Source organism: Arvicola amphibius, chromosome 1 (assembly GCF_903992535.2).
Source record: "Arvicola amphibius chromosome 1, mArvAmp1.2, whole genome shotgun sequence".
NCBI lineage: Eukaryota > Metazoa > Chordata > Mammalia > Rodentia > Cricetidae > Arvicola > Arvicola amphibius.
In genome coordinates, this window is record NC_052047.1 from 179,578,290 (window position 1) to 179,600,486 (window position 22,197).

General features: G+C 37.9%; 1 protein-coding gene across 2 annotated transcripts; it reads left to right on the forward strand.

The window, feature by feature from the left end:
• Window positions 1-1,077: 1,077 nt before the first annotated feature.
• LOC119824922 (cytochrome P450 2C25) lies at window positions 1,078-21,505 on the forward strand. 2 transcript variants are annotated; one of them, XM_038345514.2, is made up of 9 exons: window positions 1,078-1,280; window positions 5,409-5,571; window positions 5,746-5,895; window positions 9,410-9,570; window positions 12,590-12,766; window positions 14,414-14,555; window positions 16,630-16,817; window positions 19,693-19,834; window positions 20,988-21,505. In XM_038345514.2, the coding sequence occupies exons 1-9, from the start codon at window positions 1,113-1,115 to the stop codon at window positions 21,167-21,169; spliced, it is 1,473 nt and encodes a 490-aa protein (XP_038201442.1). In that variant the 5' UTR covers window positions 1,078-1,112; the 3' UTR covers window positions 21,170-21,505. The 2 variants fall into 2 exon arrangements, with proteins under 2 accessions (XP_038201442.1, XP_038201451.1); XM_038345523.2 differs by lacking the exon at window positions 1,078-1,280 and adding an exon at window positions 4,942-4,959.
• Window positions 21,506-22,197: the final 692 nt, after the last annotated feature.

Sequence of the window (22,197 nt, forward strand, 5' to 3'; positions counted from 1 at the left end):
AGAGTCTTTCCAAAACTCTTATACAACTATCTCTGAGTCTACGGAGGATGCAATGATGTAGATTTCCCAGTTTGCTGCAAACATTCAAAAGTCACTTGTTCTCATCTTGACTTGTTGAGTATCTCTATATTAACAGCTGTCCTCTTAAATAAGCATATACTCTGCTGTTGGCTGAGAGCAGCACTGATGACGAGTGTAAGATCATGGAGAATGCAGTTTGGCTTCATATCCCTTCAGGAAAACAGTAGTAACACATTGTTCCCTTGGGTCAATGACCTCCTTAGCCATGAGATCTTCACCCGGTTTTCAATACCACGCAGAGACTGCCACCTGTGGAGTAGGGCTCACATACAACCACAGAGCATCTTTTCAGATCACAGTAGCCATGCCACTACTCCCTCCAGTGGGTAACTCTTCTCAGGCAGGTTATTATTGCAATCCATGCTTTAAAGCTGGTAACGACCCTTGATGATTCTACTCCTCAACCTTGAAGTGTCACATAACATCATCCTGCAGTAGAAAAGACAGTCAGCAGGAAAGAGACTTGAAGCCCAGGTCCTGTTTGAATTAGCAGTATCTTTCAAAACAAGTATTAAGTATGTTCAGTGATACAGCCTTTGGTTCTCATTCTGGTTGTCAATCAAGAGTCTCATCAATAGCCTATCGTATTTTGTGAGCTCTAAGTCATTCCTAACCAATGTCTCCTAGGAATAGATGATTTCTCAAATTTTTCTCTTACAGTTTAATGTTATATTTTATTTGTGTATTAAATATCATAATCAAGACACGGGGATTTGTTATTCTTATTCTTAGGAAATGCATGAAGAATCTGAAAGTGATTTATATTTGACACCTAAAGTGCCATATAATAATTTTCCTGATAAAATAAACACAAACCCATTACAAATTTTCAAAAAAAAGGACAAGGGTAACAAACATCTTATTTTTATTTCTATCAGAAGGACAAAGTCTACTTGAGAGAGAGAGAGAGGTTAAAGGTTATCTGATTGACCAGTCAGTGACGTTCCAAAGAAGGACATGTCGATTCAGCAGGTAGTGTTATAAAAGCTCCATGCTGGCTGACCACAGCTGTGTCAGACAGAAGGATCTCCATGGATGCAGTTGTGGCCCTGGTGCTCAGCCTTTGCTGTTTGCTTCTCTTCTCCTTCTGGAGACAGAGCTCTGAGAGAGCGAAGCTCCCTCCTGGCCCCACTCCTCTCCCAATTTTTGGCAATTTCTTCCAAATAGATGTGAAGAACATCAGCCAATGCTTGACCAATGTAAGTATTCTTTGTGCTCCTCCAGTACCTTGATAAAGAAGATAAACTGACAGTTGCTTTAGATGAAAATCTAGTATTTGAGGCAATATTGTTATAAATAATCACAAAGTCAAAATACTTACAAATCATCGTCTATTTTATGACTTTTATAGCTGGCTATTGTCAGGAACTCAGTAATGAGTGAGGTTTCAGGTGAAAGGACATTTACTTCTTCACACTTTATAAAACAAAAAAATTTCACAAAACAGAAAAAAATTTCCATGCAAGCAAAGTATTTCCTATAAAACATTGAGAACTCTTTCACAGGAAACTTTGCAAAACCTGTCAACTTTTCATATTTTCCAATTTAAAAAAAAAAGTAAATCCCCTCTGGAACTTGATTTCATTTTGTAGTGGAACCACACTGCATGTCACAGAATTAAAGCAGATGGCTGCTATGAAGGAATTTATCACCAAGTTTAGCTAGTGCATTTCACAGAAGTCTTTCCATTTATGCGTGGAGATTTTTTTTTTTTTCTCATGGTTTATTTTTTTTTATATTTAAAAATTTCCATCTCCTTCCCTCCTCCTCCCCCCTCCCTCCCCTCCTTCTCCCCTTTCTCTCCCCTCCTTCTCCCCCTTCCCTCCCCTCCCCTCCACCCATACCTCCCCTCCCTCCCTCTCAAGGCCAAGGAGCCATCAGGGTTCCCCACTCTATGCTAAGACCAAGGTCCTCCCAACTCCCCCCAGGTCCAGGAAGGTGATCGACCAAGCTGAGAAGGCTCCCACAGAGCCCGTCCATGAAGAAGAATCAGAGCCCAGAGCCATTGTCCTTTGCTTCTCAGTCAGCCCCCGCTGTTGGCCACACTCAGAGAGACGGGTTTGGTCGCATGATCCATCAGTCCCATTCCAACTGGAGTTGGTGATCTCCCATTAGTTCTGTCCCACCGTCTCCATGAGTGAACGCACCCCTCTCGTTCCTGACTTTCTCCCTCATGTTCTCGCTCCTTCTGCTCCTCATCGGGACCTTGGGAGCTCAGTCCAGTGCTCCAATGTGGGGCTCAGTCACCTTCCCCATCTGTCGCCAGGTTTCCAGGGAGACGCCCCCAGTTGGTTCCTTGGGCAGCTGAGGAGAGGGAGCCTGAAAAGGCCAGTTCCTATAGCCATACTGATGAATTTCTTGCATATCACCATAGAACCTCCACCTGACGATAGATGAAGAAAATGACAGAGCCCCACCTTGGAGCACCGGACTGAGCTCCCAAGGTCCTGATGAGGAGCAGAAGGAGAGAGAACATGAGAAAGAAAGTCAGGACCGTGAGGGAACCTCCAGCTTGCGTGGAGATTTTACGACGTGTTTCTTCTCCAGACCCTTATGTAAATGAACCCACACCCTGAGGCCCAAAGGCTGAAAGCAGACAGACTTAAGAAATCAGGCTGTGGGAAGACAGATAAAAAGCACAGTGTGAAACTTTAACTCTAAAGCACACTGTGCCTTCCTCCAGCGTCAGCTGCTCTGGCTCACAGTCTCATCATGATTGTACGTAGAGGAAATTGCAGACTGATAGTGGGTGAGTGCATGAGCATACGGGCAAGTGTTTATCAATGCCATAGCTAATCTGACATTAATGAATCGTTATTTCCATAATTAGAATTGGAGAGAATAATTTAGTTCTTACTATCTTCCCGCTTGAAAGCAATTAGTGCATGTCATGCCAAGGATGTTTGAGAACAGTTGTAAAGCTTTAGGAAGCTTCACGAAGAAGCAGAACTTATTTTTGTATTTCCAGCATTTGACAATAAGTAGATTGTAAGATGTTTGCCTTTATTTGAATATCACATGATATATACATGCATCAAATCATCACATAGTAACCCACGAAATGTATACTTTTACTTATAAATTTAAAAAATAGTTAAAATGTATAATTATTCAGGTCTAACCAAGTTAGATCAATAACAACTACTACACTCCCTTACTATTTTCTGGTAGAAGTCCTCTCCCTCTTCTAAGCAATAAGATAGGCATAGGCAATCCAAAACTGTTTAGACAGCTTGCTTGCATATTCCATACCACCAAGCCATATATTAGAATAAAAAACATCCTAAGAGACCAGAAAAATCCATTTCAGTTGACTGGAGCCATACATTTATTTCTTTTGTGACTTACTTTGCTTATTTCTATTTTATTGTTTATGAGAATAAACTACACGTGAGCCAAAAGAAAATTAAAGACTTTGAATTTTTCCCTGAACAGCATCATGTATAAATGGTTTGTTTATATATTATGTATATGAGGCAATTCTAAATGAGATCCAATGTAATTATTAATAGTTTGTCATATATTTGAATTTAATCTTACAAATAATAAAAGCAAAAAGGGTTTTATTATGGAAAAAAACTGAAAAATTTGTGAATATTTCTTATCTTACCAAAACAAAAAACCCAACCTTTTCCATTATGTTTGGTTGAAGATCAATAGTCAGTAATATTTTCTTTAATAAGTCAGGTAGAATTTTAGAGAACCATTTTTACTGAGGTTATTTATTTGATGTTGTACTCTAAACAAGTAATTGATGCCTAATTTAACTAAATATCAATGGACATGGAATACTGTAGTGAGGAGCAGACGGGCTGCGTTCCTGCAGCCCTGGCTCCTGCACGGCTAGCTTAAAACCCGAAATAACAACACACAAATTGTATTCTTTTAAACACTGCCTGGCCCATTAATTCCAACCTCTTACTCACGTCTTGACTAACCCATATCTAATAATCTGTGTAACACCACAAAGTGGTGCCTTACCGGGAAGTTTCTAGCTTACGTCCATCGTGGGCTGGAGCTTCATTGCGTCTGTCTCCCTGAGGAGAGGCATGGCAGTCTGTCTAACTTAAGAGAGGCGTGGCATCTGACTGAGCCATCTACCTCACTTCCTTCTTCCTGTTCTGTCTACTCCACCCACCTAAGGGCCGGTCTATCAGATGGGCCAGGCAGTTTCTTTATTAATTATCCAATGAAATCATCAGATAGATAGAAGACACACCTACAGAATACCACAAAAAATGCAATCGAGAAGCCAAGATTTCATTATATTTGGTGATATTTATATCCAGTTTTATTTTTTGAAAACTCTGTCTGGAGCTAAGAATCCTGCCAGAGAAGGAACTATTTTTCCAGGAAATATTGCATGCCTATGGTGCAGCTCTTGTGGTGCCCACTCTCTTGTGTTTGTAGTAGCAGTATGCCTAATCTTGTTCCTCAATAGTATCAACTGTGGTGTCTTACAAATTTGCGTTTCGAAAGTAAGTGGGCCTTACACTGCTGCTTTATTGCTGCATCATTTTGTCTATTCCATTGGTCCACTTGCCTATTTTTGTGAGTACCAGATGGTTTCTATCACATAACTCTATAATATAATTTGCTATCAGTTATCATATCTCAAACAGCATTTTTACTCCTTAGGAGTGCCTTGACTATTTATTCTTGGTCCTTTTATGTATTATATGATGTCCTCTGCTCTTTCTCTAAACCTGTAAATATGGCATCAGATATCTGATGTATAGCATTTAAATCTATGAATATAGTAGTTTGAGTTTAGTAGTATGTATGTTTTGTTACTAGGTTTCTGTTTCTCCTCTGATCTTCTGACTACAGTTGCCTGTGGTTGAGGAAAGTGTCTCCACACCTGTGGGCTGGACTTCTGTAGGTCATAGTGGAGTGGTCTGTGTTCAAACAGGGTGTTTCTGCCTGAGTTGGGGAACTGGGACATGGTGGGAAAGATGGGAGGCTTGATGGTGGGTAGGGTAGGCAGGCGCTGAGACAGAGGGGGAAGTCAGCAGGCATGTGTGTGTCCTATATGGAGTTCTGGTGGTCAGCATCCTTCTGAATGTTTGGCGTAAAAATTCATTGTAATTATTGTGTAATAACTACCTGAATCTTGAGCCGTTATATGATTCACTGTAGGTGATCAATAACTGATATCCACCCTAATATGATATAAATAGGCTTCACAACAATCTGAAATTGAGCTTTGCCTGACTAAAAATATTAAAATATAGTAAGTGATATTATCAGTGTGAATGAGGTTGACTCCATGGAGATTAAAATGACTTTCTTTTGATAGCATTTACATTTTTCTCTCCTATTTTCAGTTTTCAAAAGTCTATGGTCCTGTATTCACCCTGTACTTGGGCATGAAGCCCACTGTGGTGTTACATGGGTATGAAGCAGTGAAGGAAGCTCTGGTTGATCATGGGGAGGAGTTTTCTGGCAGAGGAAGCTTCCCAATAGCTGAAAGAGTTAATAAAGGTCTTGGTAAGTAACTATACATGCTTTTATAAATGTTGCACAGTGTTTCTTGTGAAACTGAAGACTGAAAGAAGGGGTGGGACTTCTTTCTTAGGTACAGGGCTGACCTCTGTTATTTCCACCAATCAGATCTATCATTTGTACCTAGAATATTTTTCTAATGTTTTAATATTTCTTTAGGCATTGTTTTTAGCAATGGAAACAAATGGAAAGAGACAAGGAGATTCTCACTCATGACTCTGCGGAATTTGGGAATGGGGAAAAGAAGCATTGAGGACCGTGTTCAAGAGGAAGCACAGTGCCTTGTGGAGGAACTGAGAAAAACCAATGGTAAGTGTAGGTGTATGCTTCACATCTTAGTTTAGGTATGTGTATATGATATGTTGATCATATCCTATCTAAAAATTTTCTTTGTTTTTTAATCAGAAACAATTGATGTGGGTTTCATATTAATTTTCTTTTGAGCTGCATAATTGTGCATTTCCATCAGCACAAGTCTACTTTGTCTTTGTGGATCATTTTACCACAGAATAATTGCTATTTATTATAGTGGCAGATCCCAATCAGAGGATATTTGTTTTCATTTTATTGGATTACAGAGATTTGAGCAAATTAACTGAACAGTACAGGGATTCTTCTAGGCCAATGTTTACTGTCCTGGGTAACACTGATAAGATTTAAGGCTTTCATTTTTTAGCTAAGTACAATAGACTTTTCATTGATTATTTTGTCTACTATTGCATGATCTCAGAATCGTGTTGTTATTTGTTTAAAAATTATTTACTACATTGAGAATCTTATATAATGTGTTTTCATTGTGATCTCCAACCAACTCCTCTGAGATACATACCCACTTTCCTATTTACCCTACTTGATGTTGTCTCTTCATTTAATAATACCAAACATGATTTGTGCTTGACATGTAAGATTTTTGTAAGAAATATTTCATTAGTTCCTTCTGAATTAGGTACTTGTTTAAAAATATGTTCTAATTGAAATAGAATAACATTAGTTCTTCCTCTTTTCTCTTTCTATCCCTTCCCAGATACCCTCTCTTCTTCCTTCTCATGCCCTTCGTACTATATAGTTGATAGCCTTTTTTTGATTAATATTTTATATATGTATGTCCATATACACATATGTACACAACCTCTTCAGTACTCTTTGTTGCTAGGTATCATATATATGATTTCAGGGTTGACTACTCTGCACTTGGACAACCAGTAAGACAGCTTAACGATTGGAAAGGATAATTATTCTTACCCCTCAGTCAGTTGTTTGTCTAGGGGTTAGACTCTGAAATTTTTCCCTTTCCACATTAGCACATCTACTGATTTCGACATTTTTTTTCAGTATTGCTTTAAAGTCATTTCTAGGAGAGACTGTTTTCTACTAGACTTCTTGATAATCTGATTCTTCCAATCTTTCTGCCTCCTTTTCTGTGATGTTTCCTGAGTCGTAGATGCAGGAGTTCTGATGTATTTGTATCTGTTAAGGGTGGGATTCCCACAATCAGTTGGTATCTGCATTGTATCCAATTGTGGCTTTTTCTTATGATCTCTATTTGCTGTAAAAGAAGTTTCTTTAAGAAGGGGTGGTAGCTACATTTACCTATACATAAAAGAATATGATTTAGAATGTAGTAAAGAATTATTCTGGTCAAGCTGACTAGGTAGTAGATTTTTTTTCCTAAGGCCCATCACCCCACTGTATCATCGCATTACTGTTTTGAATTGCATTCTATCGAAACACATATGATAGCACAAATCTGCAAGATACACAAAGAGAACAAGGAAATTATTTCTTAATTAAATTATGCCTTTAAAAACATGAACTGTTATTGCTAACTTTTTGATTCTGTCTTTAATCCTGCCAGTCACTTATGTTCAAGTTCAACATTTTGTGTGTTTTTGTAGAAAATGAAACACTTTTCTTTTGCTACCACTATAAATGATACTTTAGAAGTTTCTTTTCTGAAAAAAAAATCTGATTGCCTATTTTATTTCTAAGGACTTTAAGTTTTTTTCCAAATAAAGTGAAAGGAAAGGCTAAAAATCAAATTTAATCTGTGAACAGCTTGCGTACACATAAGAAATGTCGCAATCTTTTACCCATCACTGTTTTTGGCTTAAATAAAACATTTCCTAATAGCATAGAATATAGTCATGTTTTTAAACCCTGGCACAGCCACAACACTATTCAGGAGTTTCCTATATTTAAATGCTTCATAATTTATTCAAAATACTGTTATTTTATGTGATCCTTATGTGGGGTCTACACATATAAATTTCGAATCAGTTTGAATGGAAAGTGTATTCATCATTTGATCAAAGCAAACTCACTATAGAAAAGACTTCAGAAGAAACTGCCCTGAGAGCTGGATAGACGGTTTATCACTTGAGAGAGAATGCTCCTTTAAAGAAGCAACAATGGGTTCCCAGTGCTCATGTCAGGTAACTCCATGAGATCCAACACGCTCTGCTAGCCTACCCAGATATACACCACACACCACACACACACACACACAAACACACACACACACACACACACACACACCTCTGAACACTTTTACACAAATAAAAATAGGCCTAAATATGAAATTTCCTTGTAATTTTTGACCTGTAATATCATACACCTATGTGTTACAAAAATTTTAAGCATTATATCAGCATATTTAGTAATGGTGATTTTGGGTAATGTTTACAAATCTACAAACCACACATGCCTAAATATGCTATGTAGTTTTATTGAACATAATCATTATTTATTTCTTTTAAAAGCTAACCATTATTGTCACGAATACTGTATACAGTGTGAACTTCATACAGACATTTTGTAGGAATGTAGCATGTGCTTCGGAGATGCCTCCCTATCATCCCATTTCTGGAAGCTCCATTTCCATTTGTCCTACTGCATCCTACCCAAGACTTCTTTGTTAGAATTAAAAAGATTGTTTATTTTTATCTTATGTGTATAAATGTTTGCCACTTTTGTACCTGGTGCCACAGAAGTAAGAAAACTGTATCCTATTCCTCTGGAACTGGGGTTACAGAAAGTTATGAGCCACTGGGAGGCTGCTTAGAACTGAACTTTGGCTCTCTAAAACAACAGCAAGTACTTTGAATGAAAAGCTCTCTGTCCAGCACTGACCTTGTTATACTTTGTGTCTACTTTTCAAGTACTGCATTTACTTCCTCTGGAGAAAATGTGTTGTTTTAAATGATGAAATGAAAAAGGGGAAGTCTCTATCACTGCCCTATATTGTTTCCCCCTCTTGAAATCTAACTGTAAAACGAATGCTTTCATCCACATAGAAGTGACTATTCTTGAGATTACAAATTATTCTCTTGTAAGTAGGAGGAAGTATCCCATGTTTTTTTCTTCTAATACCAGAACTCACCTGCAGTGGGGTCCTCCTTCCTTGGATCAAAACTTGCTTCTTTGGTTTTACTCATTGTGACTGCAGATCTTCCAGGTGTACACTTTTCTATCTTTATCTTGAATGTTATATGGAAACTAGACATTCTAGTAAGAAGTAGTTCTGTTCAGCATACTAGAAATATTAGGCTTATAAAATCTTTGGTTTTCTTTCAAATACCATATGGTTAAAAGTATAAAAACTGGTGTAACATATATGATTTGTTCTCATTTAACTACTGATGTTGAGGCCATCTCAAATTTAAGATTGAAGTGGTACATTGATTCTACATATAACGAATGCTTAGTTGTTAGAAAAATTGTAGATAGGATATGGTTTAAAACTTCTAAAGACTCTTTACCTGTTAACAAAGCCAAAATTTCTTCTTTGTTTATTTTAATAGTATTTTTCGAATTGTTTGTTCAGGTTCACCCTGTGATCCCACGTTCATCTTGAGCTGTGCTCCCTGCAATGTCATCTGCTCCACTGTTTTCCAGAATCGTTTTGATTATAAAGATCAGGATTTTCTTAACTTGATGGGAAAAGTAAATGAGAATGTCAGGATTCTGAGCTCCCCCTGGATGCAGGTGAAGTTAAGTTCTTTTCCTCCTGAGAACATATTTATAGTCTTACATTCTCAAAGGTCAAATTCAATATGGACCAAAAATTGAGGTTATTAGACACCACAGTTCTGAATAATATATTACAGAAAGAATATCTGGAAGGCAGGTCCAAGTCTTTAGCAAAACTGGAAGGCAATTTTCAGGTCGGCTTGGGGCTGCTAGTTCCATATCCATTGATTTTCCAGTTGATGTCCACAGAGCTGTTTGTACAAAGTATTGCATTCACATGTAGAAGTGTGGTCAGTTGTTCATAGGACATTCTTCTATGCATAATTCTTACCTTTCCGATTATTAGACACATCCTCATCATACTACTAGGCAGGGATATTTTAGTTTAGAAAGAATATTTCCTTAAATGAAAAAAAAATATTTATGGCAATGAAATCTGCCAGGAAACACTGAGTAGTTTCAGTGGTTTGATGTGTCTGCTGGAATCCTAGTTAACAGACAGGTAGAAATGAGGAGTCGTTTGATGCTGTGTGACCCACATACATATTCTCAGAATTGTCCTGTGCTAAACTGGCATCTCCTGACTCTCCATAAAGAATGTCAGTGATTAGGGCCACCCCAGTGCAACACGGCACCAGACAGTCAGACGCTACTATGGTGAGCAAATATACGATGTGATATGGGAAAGACAGATAGGATGGTTCAATACAGATGGAGAAAGACACATCTGTAGAAGTAAAACAGGGAGGACCGGGCCGAGGTGGGTGCCTTGTTTGCCACACAGGGCCATGGTGATGTCTGGAACCTGGCTGCTGGCAGGGTCCATGTCTGAGTATATGGACCTGTTGCTGTCATGGTCTGTGTTGATGTCCATAGCTCCTGATACCACCTATGGCCAAGAGGAAAGGGCTGTAGAGGATTGATCATGTCACTCACTGGCTGAAACCCTAGGAAAAGTGGGCCCTGCGTCTCTTTTGGGCTTCACAGTGGTACTGATCCTGCTGATAGTGATGTGGGTGTGCCAATAGTAAGAATGTGAGGTGGGGGATTCTGACTCTGCCCCTCCTCTGCCAAATGGTGGCATGGGTGTGAGAGAGATATCCCGTTCTCAGTGTGGCAGGTGAGAGAGCTGGTCTGGAGGTCCTAAGAGCCAGAAAGCTGCCTGTGCCCCTACTATCAGCAGAACTCAGAAGAGCAGACCCTATACCTTGCCTGGACAGTACCGTAGAGTTGAACATTGTCCACAGGGGTATAGGTGAGTCAGCCACGAAGTTATGAGTGTGAGAGAGCTGGCCCTACTACTTCTATGTCATTTGTTGGTGTGGTTGGGGAGGTATGTCCCTTTTACTATTAAACCCCTCATGAATGAGGCAGATGAGGGAGCTGAATGTCCCTCTCCCACCCCACCACCAGCTGCAGCACTCATTAAAGAAGACTCTGTTCCTAGCCTGGGAAGCATAGTAGAGTTGACCCTGTGGGCAGAGGCACAAGTGAGCTGGCCCTGAGGTTTTGAGAGTAGAAAAACTGACCACACCTACTAATCTGCCATATGGTGGTCAGAGTGAGAGAAAGATATCCTCCTCCCCTTGCCACTGCCCCCTGTGGTGTGCGAGGGACCTGACACTCCTCCTCACCAACTTCAGCATATCTAAAAGCTGGGCCTGTACCTCCATGGGTAGTACAACCGACAAGACCCTATTGACCCTATTGACCCTTGTTGTGGCTGACCAATCCCTTGTCTGAGGGGCGTGGCCGCTCCAGGGGCAAAACATACCTTTAAAAGAACCAGGTTTGGGGAAGGTCTGGCCCTTCTTTCTTCCGCTTGGTTCTCTACTTCGCTGGAACCTTGGCTCTGTAAGTGTACCCCACTTGCTCCCTTTATTAAAACTGATTCATTCAAAAAAGGCTATTTTGGGTTGTTTCCAATCTCTGCCGACTGCCACGCTTCAGACCCTATTGATTGGGATGGTGGGCTGCACATGAACCTGCTTAGAAAATGTGAGCATATGAGACCTGGCCCTCCCCTCATCTGTCTTATGATGGTATGTGTTGGAGAGAGATTGTCTCCCCTCTCCTGTAGCCTGTGGCAGGTTGCAGGGCTGACCCTGAGGTCATAAGAGTGGGAGACGATCCTGCACTTCACCAGCTGCAGCACTTGGAAGAGTGGCCCCTGCACCTTGCATGGGTAAACCCAGTAGATCTTGCCTGACGGTTTAGGTGTGGGAGAGATAATTCTGAGGGCATGAAAGAAGCTCATCGCTATAAGGGGTGAACCTGCCAGGGTATGCCAGGAAGCTCACCCTGGTTGTGAGGATAGGGGATACCTGGAGGGCTGGCCAACACTGCAACTATGTAGAGCCAGAGCAAGGGTTATGAACTGATTCACCTTAGCATCCACCCCATCTGTCATCTGCTGGAGCATGAGAACAGTTGGTCCTGCAGAGCCAGGGCTCCAAGATCTTCACAGCGCAGAGCAGTGGAGAGATACCCAAGATTTATACCATATTATACTTCAGACTTGTAGGGAATAAATTGTATAAGTCCTTAGTCAGTTTTCACAAGAAATATTTATACTAAAGTGATTTATGAATGTTGAAGCTTGATTATGATCTTTGATCATTTAGAGCGTTATTATCCCCAAATCTCTCTGCTATCACAGGTACTTGTTCCCTGTGATAAACACCTCCTCCTGTTGTTGGACATTATTTTTCATTTTTATCTGAATCTATAAATCCACGTTGGTCTTGCTATATATTATGAATATGTATATTTCCTTATCTCTGTTTCTTCAAAAAATTCTTTGAAATGGGTCGGAGAGATGAAGCAGTGATTAAGAATATGTGTTGATCTTCCAAAGGACCCAAGACCAATTTAAGCACCCATGTTAGGTGTCCCAAAACCATCATCAGATGAGATTTGATCTGATATCTTTGACTTCTAAGGCACCCACACATACATTGCATACACACACCACACATAAGACTAAAAGTAAAACAGTATATCTTAACAAAAATTTCTCTGTCTGATTTTGTAGGTCTGCAATAATTTCCCTTCACTAATAGACTATTGCCCGGGAAGTCATCGCACAATATCAAAAAATGTTGATTATGTCAGAAGTTACCTTTTGGAAAAAATTAAAGAACATCAGGAGTCACTCAATGTTGCAAACCCTCGGGACTTTATTGATTATTACCTGACTAAACTAAAGCAGGTAAAATATTAATATAAATTTGTGTTATTGCCTGAGCATTTTCTGGCTTGAGAATTTAATGTGATGTAATTTAAACATAAGCCTCAACTTTCATTACCCTCATCTCCATCCTCATAACTCTCCTTACCAAACTTCGTGATTTCTTTCTTTCCCTCTTTTCACAATTGAGTCCAGTGTCTGTTACTCACCTAGCCCCAGGCCTTGACATGTAATCAAGCTACCAGGAGTCACATCATTATAAGCAATTGACTACTCCTTCCCAGGAGCTAATCAGCTAGAGGTGGGGTTTCATATTTTCTTCCCCCCATATGTATTGGGTTTTTATCTGATGAACTTCCACAGTTTTTGTGCAGACTGTCACAGTCACTGTGAGTTTTCTTGTTCATCTGTCCTTTTGTGTCCAGAAAACACTGATTCCTTGATGTTATTGATCACAGATGGCTCTTACAGTATTTCTGCCTCCTCTTCCACAAAGATCCTTAAACCTGGGGACGAGTGTGTTATGATTAATAGTGATCAGGACACAGTGCTTTATTCTGTGTACATCGAACAGTTGAGTGTCTCTGTATTAACTGCCATCTCCTAGAAGTAGAAGTTTCTCTGATGAAAAGTAAGAGAGTTCTCATTTATGGATACAGTAGTAATTTATTAGGAATCACTTTAACACTATGTCTATTAGAGTAATAGATTTGACCAACATTCTTAGACCCTTAACAGTGACAGATATGGGTCCTATGTGATGAAGTGGGTCTTAGACTGAATCTGAGATTATATCCAAAGAATATCAGCATATGGAAAAGGTACCTGCACATTTGTGTTTGTTTACTACTATGTTTCTCAAAATAGCTGAGATAATCAATCTAGAACTCATCAACAGTTGGATGGATGGACAAGAATGTGGGATACACATGCAGGGATATGTTACTTTTTAAAACTAACAGAAAATCTAGTTATTAATGCATTGAGAAATAATGAATTTATTGAACTGAAGGTCAAAAATCTCATTACAACTCCATCTTGGTTTAATAGGGAATTCCCAGAGATACAGTCAAATGTCTTCTGCTGTTCTTTACTTTACTGAGAATACAGGCATTTATTTTTATGTATGAATCTGCATGTCCCAAGATTAGAACTATCATACATTTTTTCACATGCTTTTATAGGACAATGAATTATAGGTAATGAATAAAATGTTTCATTTATATTTTTAGTGGATAAAAGTAAAAATCTATATACACTTAAGTGAAGATAATCACATCATTGCAAGAGTTACACTAGTCAGGAATTAAGAGTGAAATCAAAATTTATAAAAATCTGTGCTAGTCTTTGAAAAATGTGTTAATTTCGCCTTTACATTCAAGAAATTTGTTGAAAACAATATAAAATAAATATTTTTCAGAAGTCTTCTTATAAAAAGTAACTTGCACATATATAAAACATCTTGTTAAATTAAGGAGACCCAATGTCTACATGACTCAGTAAACTTCTATACAGTTAGAACGACCATTTGGAATGGATGTTATGGAGTTTTATTTTAAATTTTACACTTTTAGTAATAAATACATAAACTTGCATAAAACTGTAGAGTAATTGTAATAAGGTGTGCTGATAAAGACTTTTTAGATTGTTGTATCAAATTATTCTCAGACAAACCACAACCAACAATCAGAATTTACACTTGAAAATCTGGCAACGACTGTGAGTGACCTGTTTGGTGCTGGGACAGAGACAACAAGCACAACACTGAGATACGCTTTACTGCTCCTGCTCAAGCACCCTGATGTCACAGGTGAGGACACTGACTTGACTCCTTCATGTCAACAGAGTTGTGTAGGTGTTGCTTCAACAGTGAGACCTTGCTGTCAGTTTTTGGAAAGCAACCTATTATCTTGACAATAGCCTGGGTTGTTTGGAAATTTCCATGGAACTCCTTTCACCAATGACTCAATTAGATGTAACCTAATGCTGGTATTGGAAGTTTTATATGGTGAAAAGTGTTGTTCAGTTGGGACTCTGCCTCCCCATTATTTGGTTATTTTATTAGATCGCATTTATACTATACACACACACACACACACACACATATATATATAAACATTATAAATATATACATTCACACACGTACACACACACACATATATATATATATGAAATTTCTGCTATATTAAGACTCCATACAATCCCTCGAATGAGGCTGAATTTTATGTCTCTCTGGTTTCCCTCCCTCATACTGCCTCTCCTCCCCTCCTGAGGCCTTGTTCAAGCAACTCCAGTACATCCATAACTATCCAGTCTCTCTCCCTTTCCTAAAAAGATCTATCTGTCCTCCTTCGTCCCTTCTTTATATCTAATGTCTGTGGCTCTACAGATTGTAGCTTGGTTATCATTGATTTCACAGCTATATCCAAACATAAGTGAATAGAAATAATTGTCTTTGTGTGTTTGAATTATATCATACAGGGTGATTTTTTCCTAGTACCCTCCATTTCATGAGAATTTCACGATTTAATTCTTCTTAAATGACTGTTAATAATTCATTGTATATATGTGCCACATTTTAAAAAAATCTATTCTGTTTAGGAACATCTAATTCATTTTCAATTTTCTAGCTTTTATGAATAAAGCAGCAATGAACATGGTTGGGCAAGTGTTTCTGTGGTAGGATGAAACAACTGTTAAGTTCATTCCCAAGAGGAGTACAGGTGGATCTTGAAGTAGATTGCTCTCTTTCTTCCTGGCATACTGTCACACTAATATCTACAGTGGCTATACAGATTTGCTCTCCTCCAAAAATGCATAAGTGCCCCCTTTATCCACATCTTTTCTAGCATAAGCTGTCACTTTTTTAAAAATTGATTTTCACCACTCCAGTGGGTGTAGGGTGAAATCTCAAAAAAGATTTGATTTGCATTTCCATGATGACTAAGGTTTGTGAACATTTTAAGTTTCTCTTAGACATTTGAATTTCATCTTTTGAGAATTCTTTGCTTAGATCTGTACCCCATTTATTAATTGGGTTATTTGTTTTTTGATATCTTATTTTTAAAATTTTTATATATTTTGGATCCTAGTCATCTATTGGATGTGTAGTTGATAAAAATCATTTCCCATTATGTAACCTGTCATTTTGTCCTAATGATGGTGTCTTTGCCATGAAGAAGCTTTCAGTTTCCTTAGGTTCCAGTATGCTATTATTAATGAAGTGAGGGGCAAGGGGAAGCATTTATGTGAGTGAGTGTGTGTGTGTGTGTGTGTGTGTGTGTGTGTGTGTGCGTGCATGCGTGTGTAGATGATGAGATGTAACTGAAATTTCATTTCCAATGCATAAATGTCAATAAATGTTGTGCATATGTGGATATATAAGAAACATTCATTATGAATATATTTCAGAAGTAGCTAAAGATGTCGAACTGTTCTTTACAGAGTGTGGGAACAAAAATGTAAAATCTTTTAAATTAAATTAAACATACACATATTCACAAATATATATATATATATATATATATACACACTTTAGTATGTGGTTGTAAGAGAATATTGTATTTAAATCCAGATTTAGTATCTGACTTCTAATGTCCTTTACTAGAGACTAACTATATTTTTAGTTCATATTTTAATTATTAATACTTGATTTGCTCTTATGGCTCCTAAATAATAAATATATCGTAGTATCTTATAGAATGACAGTGATATAAACCTACAACACAGCATTTCTGTATAAATACTTTATCCATAAATTAAAAGTGCACACTTACACTTATTTTGGAACACCCACATTGTGCCGTGGATGGCCTGATGTTACCTCTTGTAACCAAAGGTGTTACCTCTCTACTGTTTCCCCATTTGTCGCTGTGACCAACTAGCTAAAGTCCAGGAAGAGATTTACCGTGTGGTTGGCAGAAACCGCAGCCCCTGCATGCAGGACAGGAGCCACATGCCCTATACAGATGCCATGATTCATGAGGTCCAGAGATTCATCAACCTCCTTCCGACCAGCCTGCCCCATTCAGTGACCTGTGACATTAAATTCAGGAACTACCTCATCCCCAAGGTGAGCTGTCTCTTCTCTGCTGCACCTCTGTGCTCTTGATGCCCGCAGGTTCACAGTGTTATCCAGTGTTATCTGAGTTATCCAGTGCTGCTGGTGGTTTATCCTTTTTCGTGATCAGAGGGGCAGCTCTACTGCAGGTGCAGAGATAACTGGTAATGACACTCCCATATTTGTTCTCTCTTCCAAATACTGTCTGACAAAGCTTAGGTATTTTTATTTGAAAGTTCGACATTTTGTCAGTTTTCCAAAAGTCTTTTCTGGATTTTTATCATTATGAAAAAAAAATCTTTAAATTGGAAAGTACTGATAGCCTGGAACTTCAACTCATCAATAAGGTTATACCAATCAATCATTTGTTTGTGATGTTTATTTATCTGTCTTGTTTCTTTTCATTTATGCAGTCTGTGAATATCTTATTAGAGGTATTCTGAACATTAAATATCTTTTCTCTAGTACAGCCTCTTCCATTCTTTTCATTTGCTTAAGAGAAACAATTTATAGCCAGGCGGTGGTAGCACACGCCTTTTAACCCCAGCACTCGGGAGGCAGATGCAGGCGGATCTATGAGTTCGAGGCCAGCCTGGTCTACAAGAGCTAGCTCCAGGACAGGCTCTAGAAACTACAGGGAAACCCTGTCTCGAAAAACCAAAAAAAGAGAGAGAAACAATTTATGTAATCATTCTGTTGCCCTTGTTCTTATCTGAACATGTGAATTTTATTATTTCTAACAATGTTTATATAACATATTTGAAATTGAAGGTGTCAGGTGCGCTAATAGTTTTCTATGTACTTTTCATATTCCCGTGTTCTTACTTTCTCTTCAGTATGATGAATTGCAGGCTAGTGATGAACAGACATGTTTGCAATGGGTATCACTTGTCTCATTTCTGATTAGGATGAAAGACAGTGACTTTAATATCTCTATCTATTTGAGGTTTTATACTGATAGTTGTGTAGATCAGATAAAAAATTTTTGTCTGGTTTATTTAAGCATGTAAGAGATACTTTATTATGGATCCAATTATGCATGAGCATGACTGAGGAACACAGATTTTTACTTTGAGATGAATTTTATCACAAAAGTCTGTACATTATTTTTAAAATTGTTCTCTATACATTTTATGGTTCTATATATTTTTTACTCATGATCACTGACTGTATATGTTTTAACACATGTTTATATTGGATTTCTCTACTACATGTTGCCTATTATTTCTATTTTAAGAAAATTTTGTTCATAGCTTTTCTTCCAAAAACTCGTTAGAGTTTTTATATTAAAACCAAACTGTTGACTTAAGATGATTTTCAAAAGTTCACTGATGTGGTTATTTTTGTACTTATTTCATTTCTGTGGCCACTTAGTGCTACTTTGAAGACACCAAAAACTGCAGATGAAAAATACAATATTTTATAGCAATAACTCATTCATAAAGATTGAAGTTACTCTCTCTGGGAAGATTTGTATTTTGGGGGATGGGCAAACTATATTGTTAAGGTTCCAGTTACTAATATCATGTGGAAATGATAGAACTTACTTTGTCAGGTGGCAGTGGGTGTTGCTGTATGATGATAGACTTAGTATATGGGTTAGGCTGTCAGTCTGCTCCGTTCAGCTAAAGGACACTCCTGTGGTAAGACTGTTGAGGTCTGTGGCCAAAATACAAAAGCTGTTTATGTTTATGTCCTTAGAGCCTACTAAATAATAAGTAGAACAAAGGGCAAACTAGGAACGGCATATCACCTCATAACTTCCTTGTGTTTAAATCCTAGTTTGAGGTGTGTGTTGTATCAGCTAAACTTATATCCTGTCGTATCTCTCCTGAAAGTTTATGATATGACTGGTCTCTTTTGGGTCTAGTGAAATAGAATATTTCATTCTTGTCTTTGTGAGACAACTTGGTGGTCTCACAGCTGATTTTACCCTGTGACAATTATATAAATGATTCTTTTTAGATCAGAATGGAGCCACTGATCTCAGCAGAACTAACAGATATGAAGGAACAAATAATCTTTGCCATAATGGTTCTCAAAGATTCAGACTTCCTCGGCCAAGAAGATTATGCTGCCCATTAAGAAACTGTCATTGCAGGAGAGAAACAGTCACAGGCAACATGTAAAGAAATGATTATGAATATACTAAGTTCAATGCCTATTGACAATAGAACTTAATTTTCACTACACATATATATACATATATATAATATTATTTTAAGTTTCACGATTTCAGAATACAGTTCCATTCCTCCATTTTCTTCTCCCAAAGTGTTCTCATACTTTATTTTTGACACATATACATATGTTCATTTCTGTGTTTGCACCTGTGCGTTCATATAGATAGAATATATACAAGACTACACATGTCTACTCTGGCGCATAGCTCTGCAGTTACTTTCTTATAATATAAATACAGAGATAGATGGATGGATCCTATAAATGAGAGAAAAAGGAGATGCATTCATCTTTCCAAATCTTCCCTATTGTACATAATGAATGGCCTCCTATTCTGTTCAAAGCACTCAATAAATTATTCCACTTGGAAAATGATTTACATGAGATGTGTGTAGAAATATGTGATGAGCTAGAGCAGCCAGTGGTCAGAGAAGAATGAGTTAACTCTGAAAAAGAAGGAAGAAGAGACTCAGAAGTCTGACTTCAAGTACTCACGTGAAAAGTGACTGAAGGCATGTTAGCCACACTGCTGTGCCTGTCCTCACACTCCTCCCTGCTCCTTAACTGCTCTGCCTGTTGAAATGTCCCTACTGTTCTTTGTACTTAATCCCTACTATGGAGCAGAAGGGGAACTAGGTCATTTTCCTGACTTGTCTTAGTTCTAGGATTTCTTTTTAACTTGATTTCTTTCTGTGTGTTGTTGTAGGGAACAACGATAATAACATCACTCTCCTCAGTGCTGAATGACAGCAAGGAATTCCCCAACCCAGAGATTTTTGACCCTGGCCACTTTCTAGATAAGAATGGAAACTTTAAGAAAAGTGACTACTTTATGCCATTTTCAACAGGTAATAGAAACTCATTTCCATGGATCCAGGGACATGAGGATCTGTGGAGACTTACATAGTGGCTCCCGAATGGCCAGTGATCAGGAATATGACTTTCAGTGTTTATACATATCATGATAAAAAAGATTTATTTTCTGTCAGGTTATGAAAATGAGGTTTTGAGGGTTCATCCATTACTCACAATTGAGAAAATTAGAGTGTAGGATGTTCATATTCTTTATTTAGCTTACATCACAGAAATACCAAAGAAAGCAAAGTCCATTCACAATTCACTAACTCACCGTAAAAACTAAGATATTATAGTTTATATTCAGGTCTTTTTTGCTAAGTCACTCCTTCATGCTCAAGTATGCAATTACAAGTCTCCAAAAATACCAGAGAGCCCCAAGTGTACTTGGTAAACACATGAATGAATAATACTTATTAAAATTCAGCTGGACTAGGACAATGAGAAAGACCCACAGATCTCTGGGTTATTGGGGATATAATCAACATATTTATCTCTCCAACCTTACATATTAATGCAAAAATGGAACAATACCCTAATAATTTACTTTCTAGTTTCCTCAAAATTTATAGGTAGTCGAGAATTAAAAGGAGAAATCACCTATCATTAAAAAAGTTCATGAACTCCTAGATCAGAGAATTTTTACTCAGTTCAGCATTCCAGAAATGCCAAGATCATCATGAGATGACAGAAATATTGTAGATGTTGTAGGACAGTCTGCAAAGATAATCAGGAACCCTGTTTCTTCTCATTTAAGATAAGAGTAATGTATATTGAGTCTACACCTCCCGTGTGCATTCTGCTTTGAAAATGCGGCTTCTGTCCTTTGTTTTGTTATTTTTGATAATTAACACAGAAGCCCTATTTCTCAGGCTCTGAGGCAGTCTGATTACAGATGTGAACAACCAAACCAACGTGAAAAGTGTTTTTGAACACTATATTTCTTAATAGTATAGGTCAATTGAGAAAGAAACTTGTTCTAGGTTGTTCTATTTGCCTCATTGCTTTTCCTTTCGTGTACCCATTCATCTACCCACCCATCCAATAACTTGCCCTTCCTTTATAGTCTCTTGTGTTGGTTACAAGTGCAGTGATGATCACATTTACAAATGAGAATAGTAATCTTTGTTTTTTTCCCCCCTTTAGGAAAACGGATTTGTGCAGGAGAGGGCCTGGCACGAATGGAGCTGTTTCTATTTCTGACCACCATTTTACAGAACTTTAAGTTGAAATCTCTAGTTAGCGCTAAGGACATTGATACGACCCCAGTGGCCAATGGATTTGCCTCTCTGCCACCCCCTTACCAGCTCTGCTTCATTCCTGTCTAAAGAGGAGCTGACTCTGTGGAGCAGGTTGTCTTGTTTCCGACTTTCACTCTAGACCATCATCCATTTCTTTACCCATCAGGGACAGGATGTCCTTCCCCTCTCTCATGTATACCCATTTGTCAAGACCCAGAAAGCACCTGTCAATCATTTTGCAATTTACTGCACAAATGTACTGCTATTTTCTGTTCTCTGCAAGTGTGTTAAATCCCTTGGGCTAATGTGAATCTGGTCTTCAGTTAAAATAGAGCTTCACTGTCAATTAACTAATACAATAAGAGACTTCATAGTCATTTTTCTTCTGCATGTTTTCATTAATAAATATATTTGATTTGTGTACCTGTTCTTAGACCTGATTTCAATTTAGGTAAGAAACAAAAGAAAATAGAGTTCCTAACACATCAGGTGGCTGCACATATTGTGAAGCTTGGGGATAACAAGAGAGAGTGCTAGAGAGATATCTCACTCACTAAAGTGCTTGCCACACAAGCCTGAGTACAAAATCCAATCTCTGGAATATATATATATATATATATATATATATATATATATATATATATATATATATGGTGGCAGGCATGGTGGTGTGTGCTTGTTATACCAACACTACAACACTAGGAAGACAGAACAAGAGATCCTGGGAGGTTGCTAGATATCCAGTTCAGGCTAATTTGTTCTATGTTTCCCAGTGATTTACACTATCTCTAAAAATAAGCTTGACATCTCCCAAGAAACAACTCACAAGGGTCACCACTGATTTCCACATATGTGTATGTAATATACATACATCTCATATATATATATATAATACACACACATCCACATACATACATATAAAACAGAATGTGAATAGGAAGGTTGTACCAAAGCTCCTTGGCTGAGCTTACTTAGAGTCACTGGAAGTTTTTATATTTGAAACAAATAAAAGATAAGTCACAGGGAGGAATGCACATGCAGGGTCACATCATGCCCTGCTTTGCTGTTAGTGTCAATAAAAGGTAAAATTTGAAACATCTTTTTGATTTGCTGTT

Bases quoted from the DNA above. Each gene is read 5' to 3' on its own strand.
- LOC119824922 (XM_038345514.2), top strand. From the start codon at position 1,113: ATGGATGCAGTTGTGGCCCTGGTGCTCAGCCTTTGCTGTTTGCTTCTC. The intron at 9,571-12,589 runs GTGAAGTTAAGT...CTGATTTTGTAG, and splicing joins TGAGCTCCCCCTGGATGCAG to GTCTGCAATAATTTCCCTTC. The intron at 16,818-19,692 runs GTGAGCTGTCTC...GTGTTGTTGTAG, and splicing joins GGAACTACCTCATCCCCAAG to GGAACAACGATAATAACATC.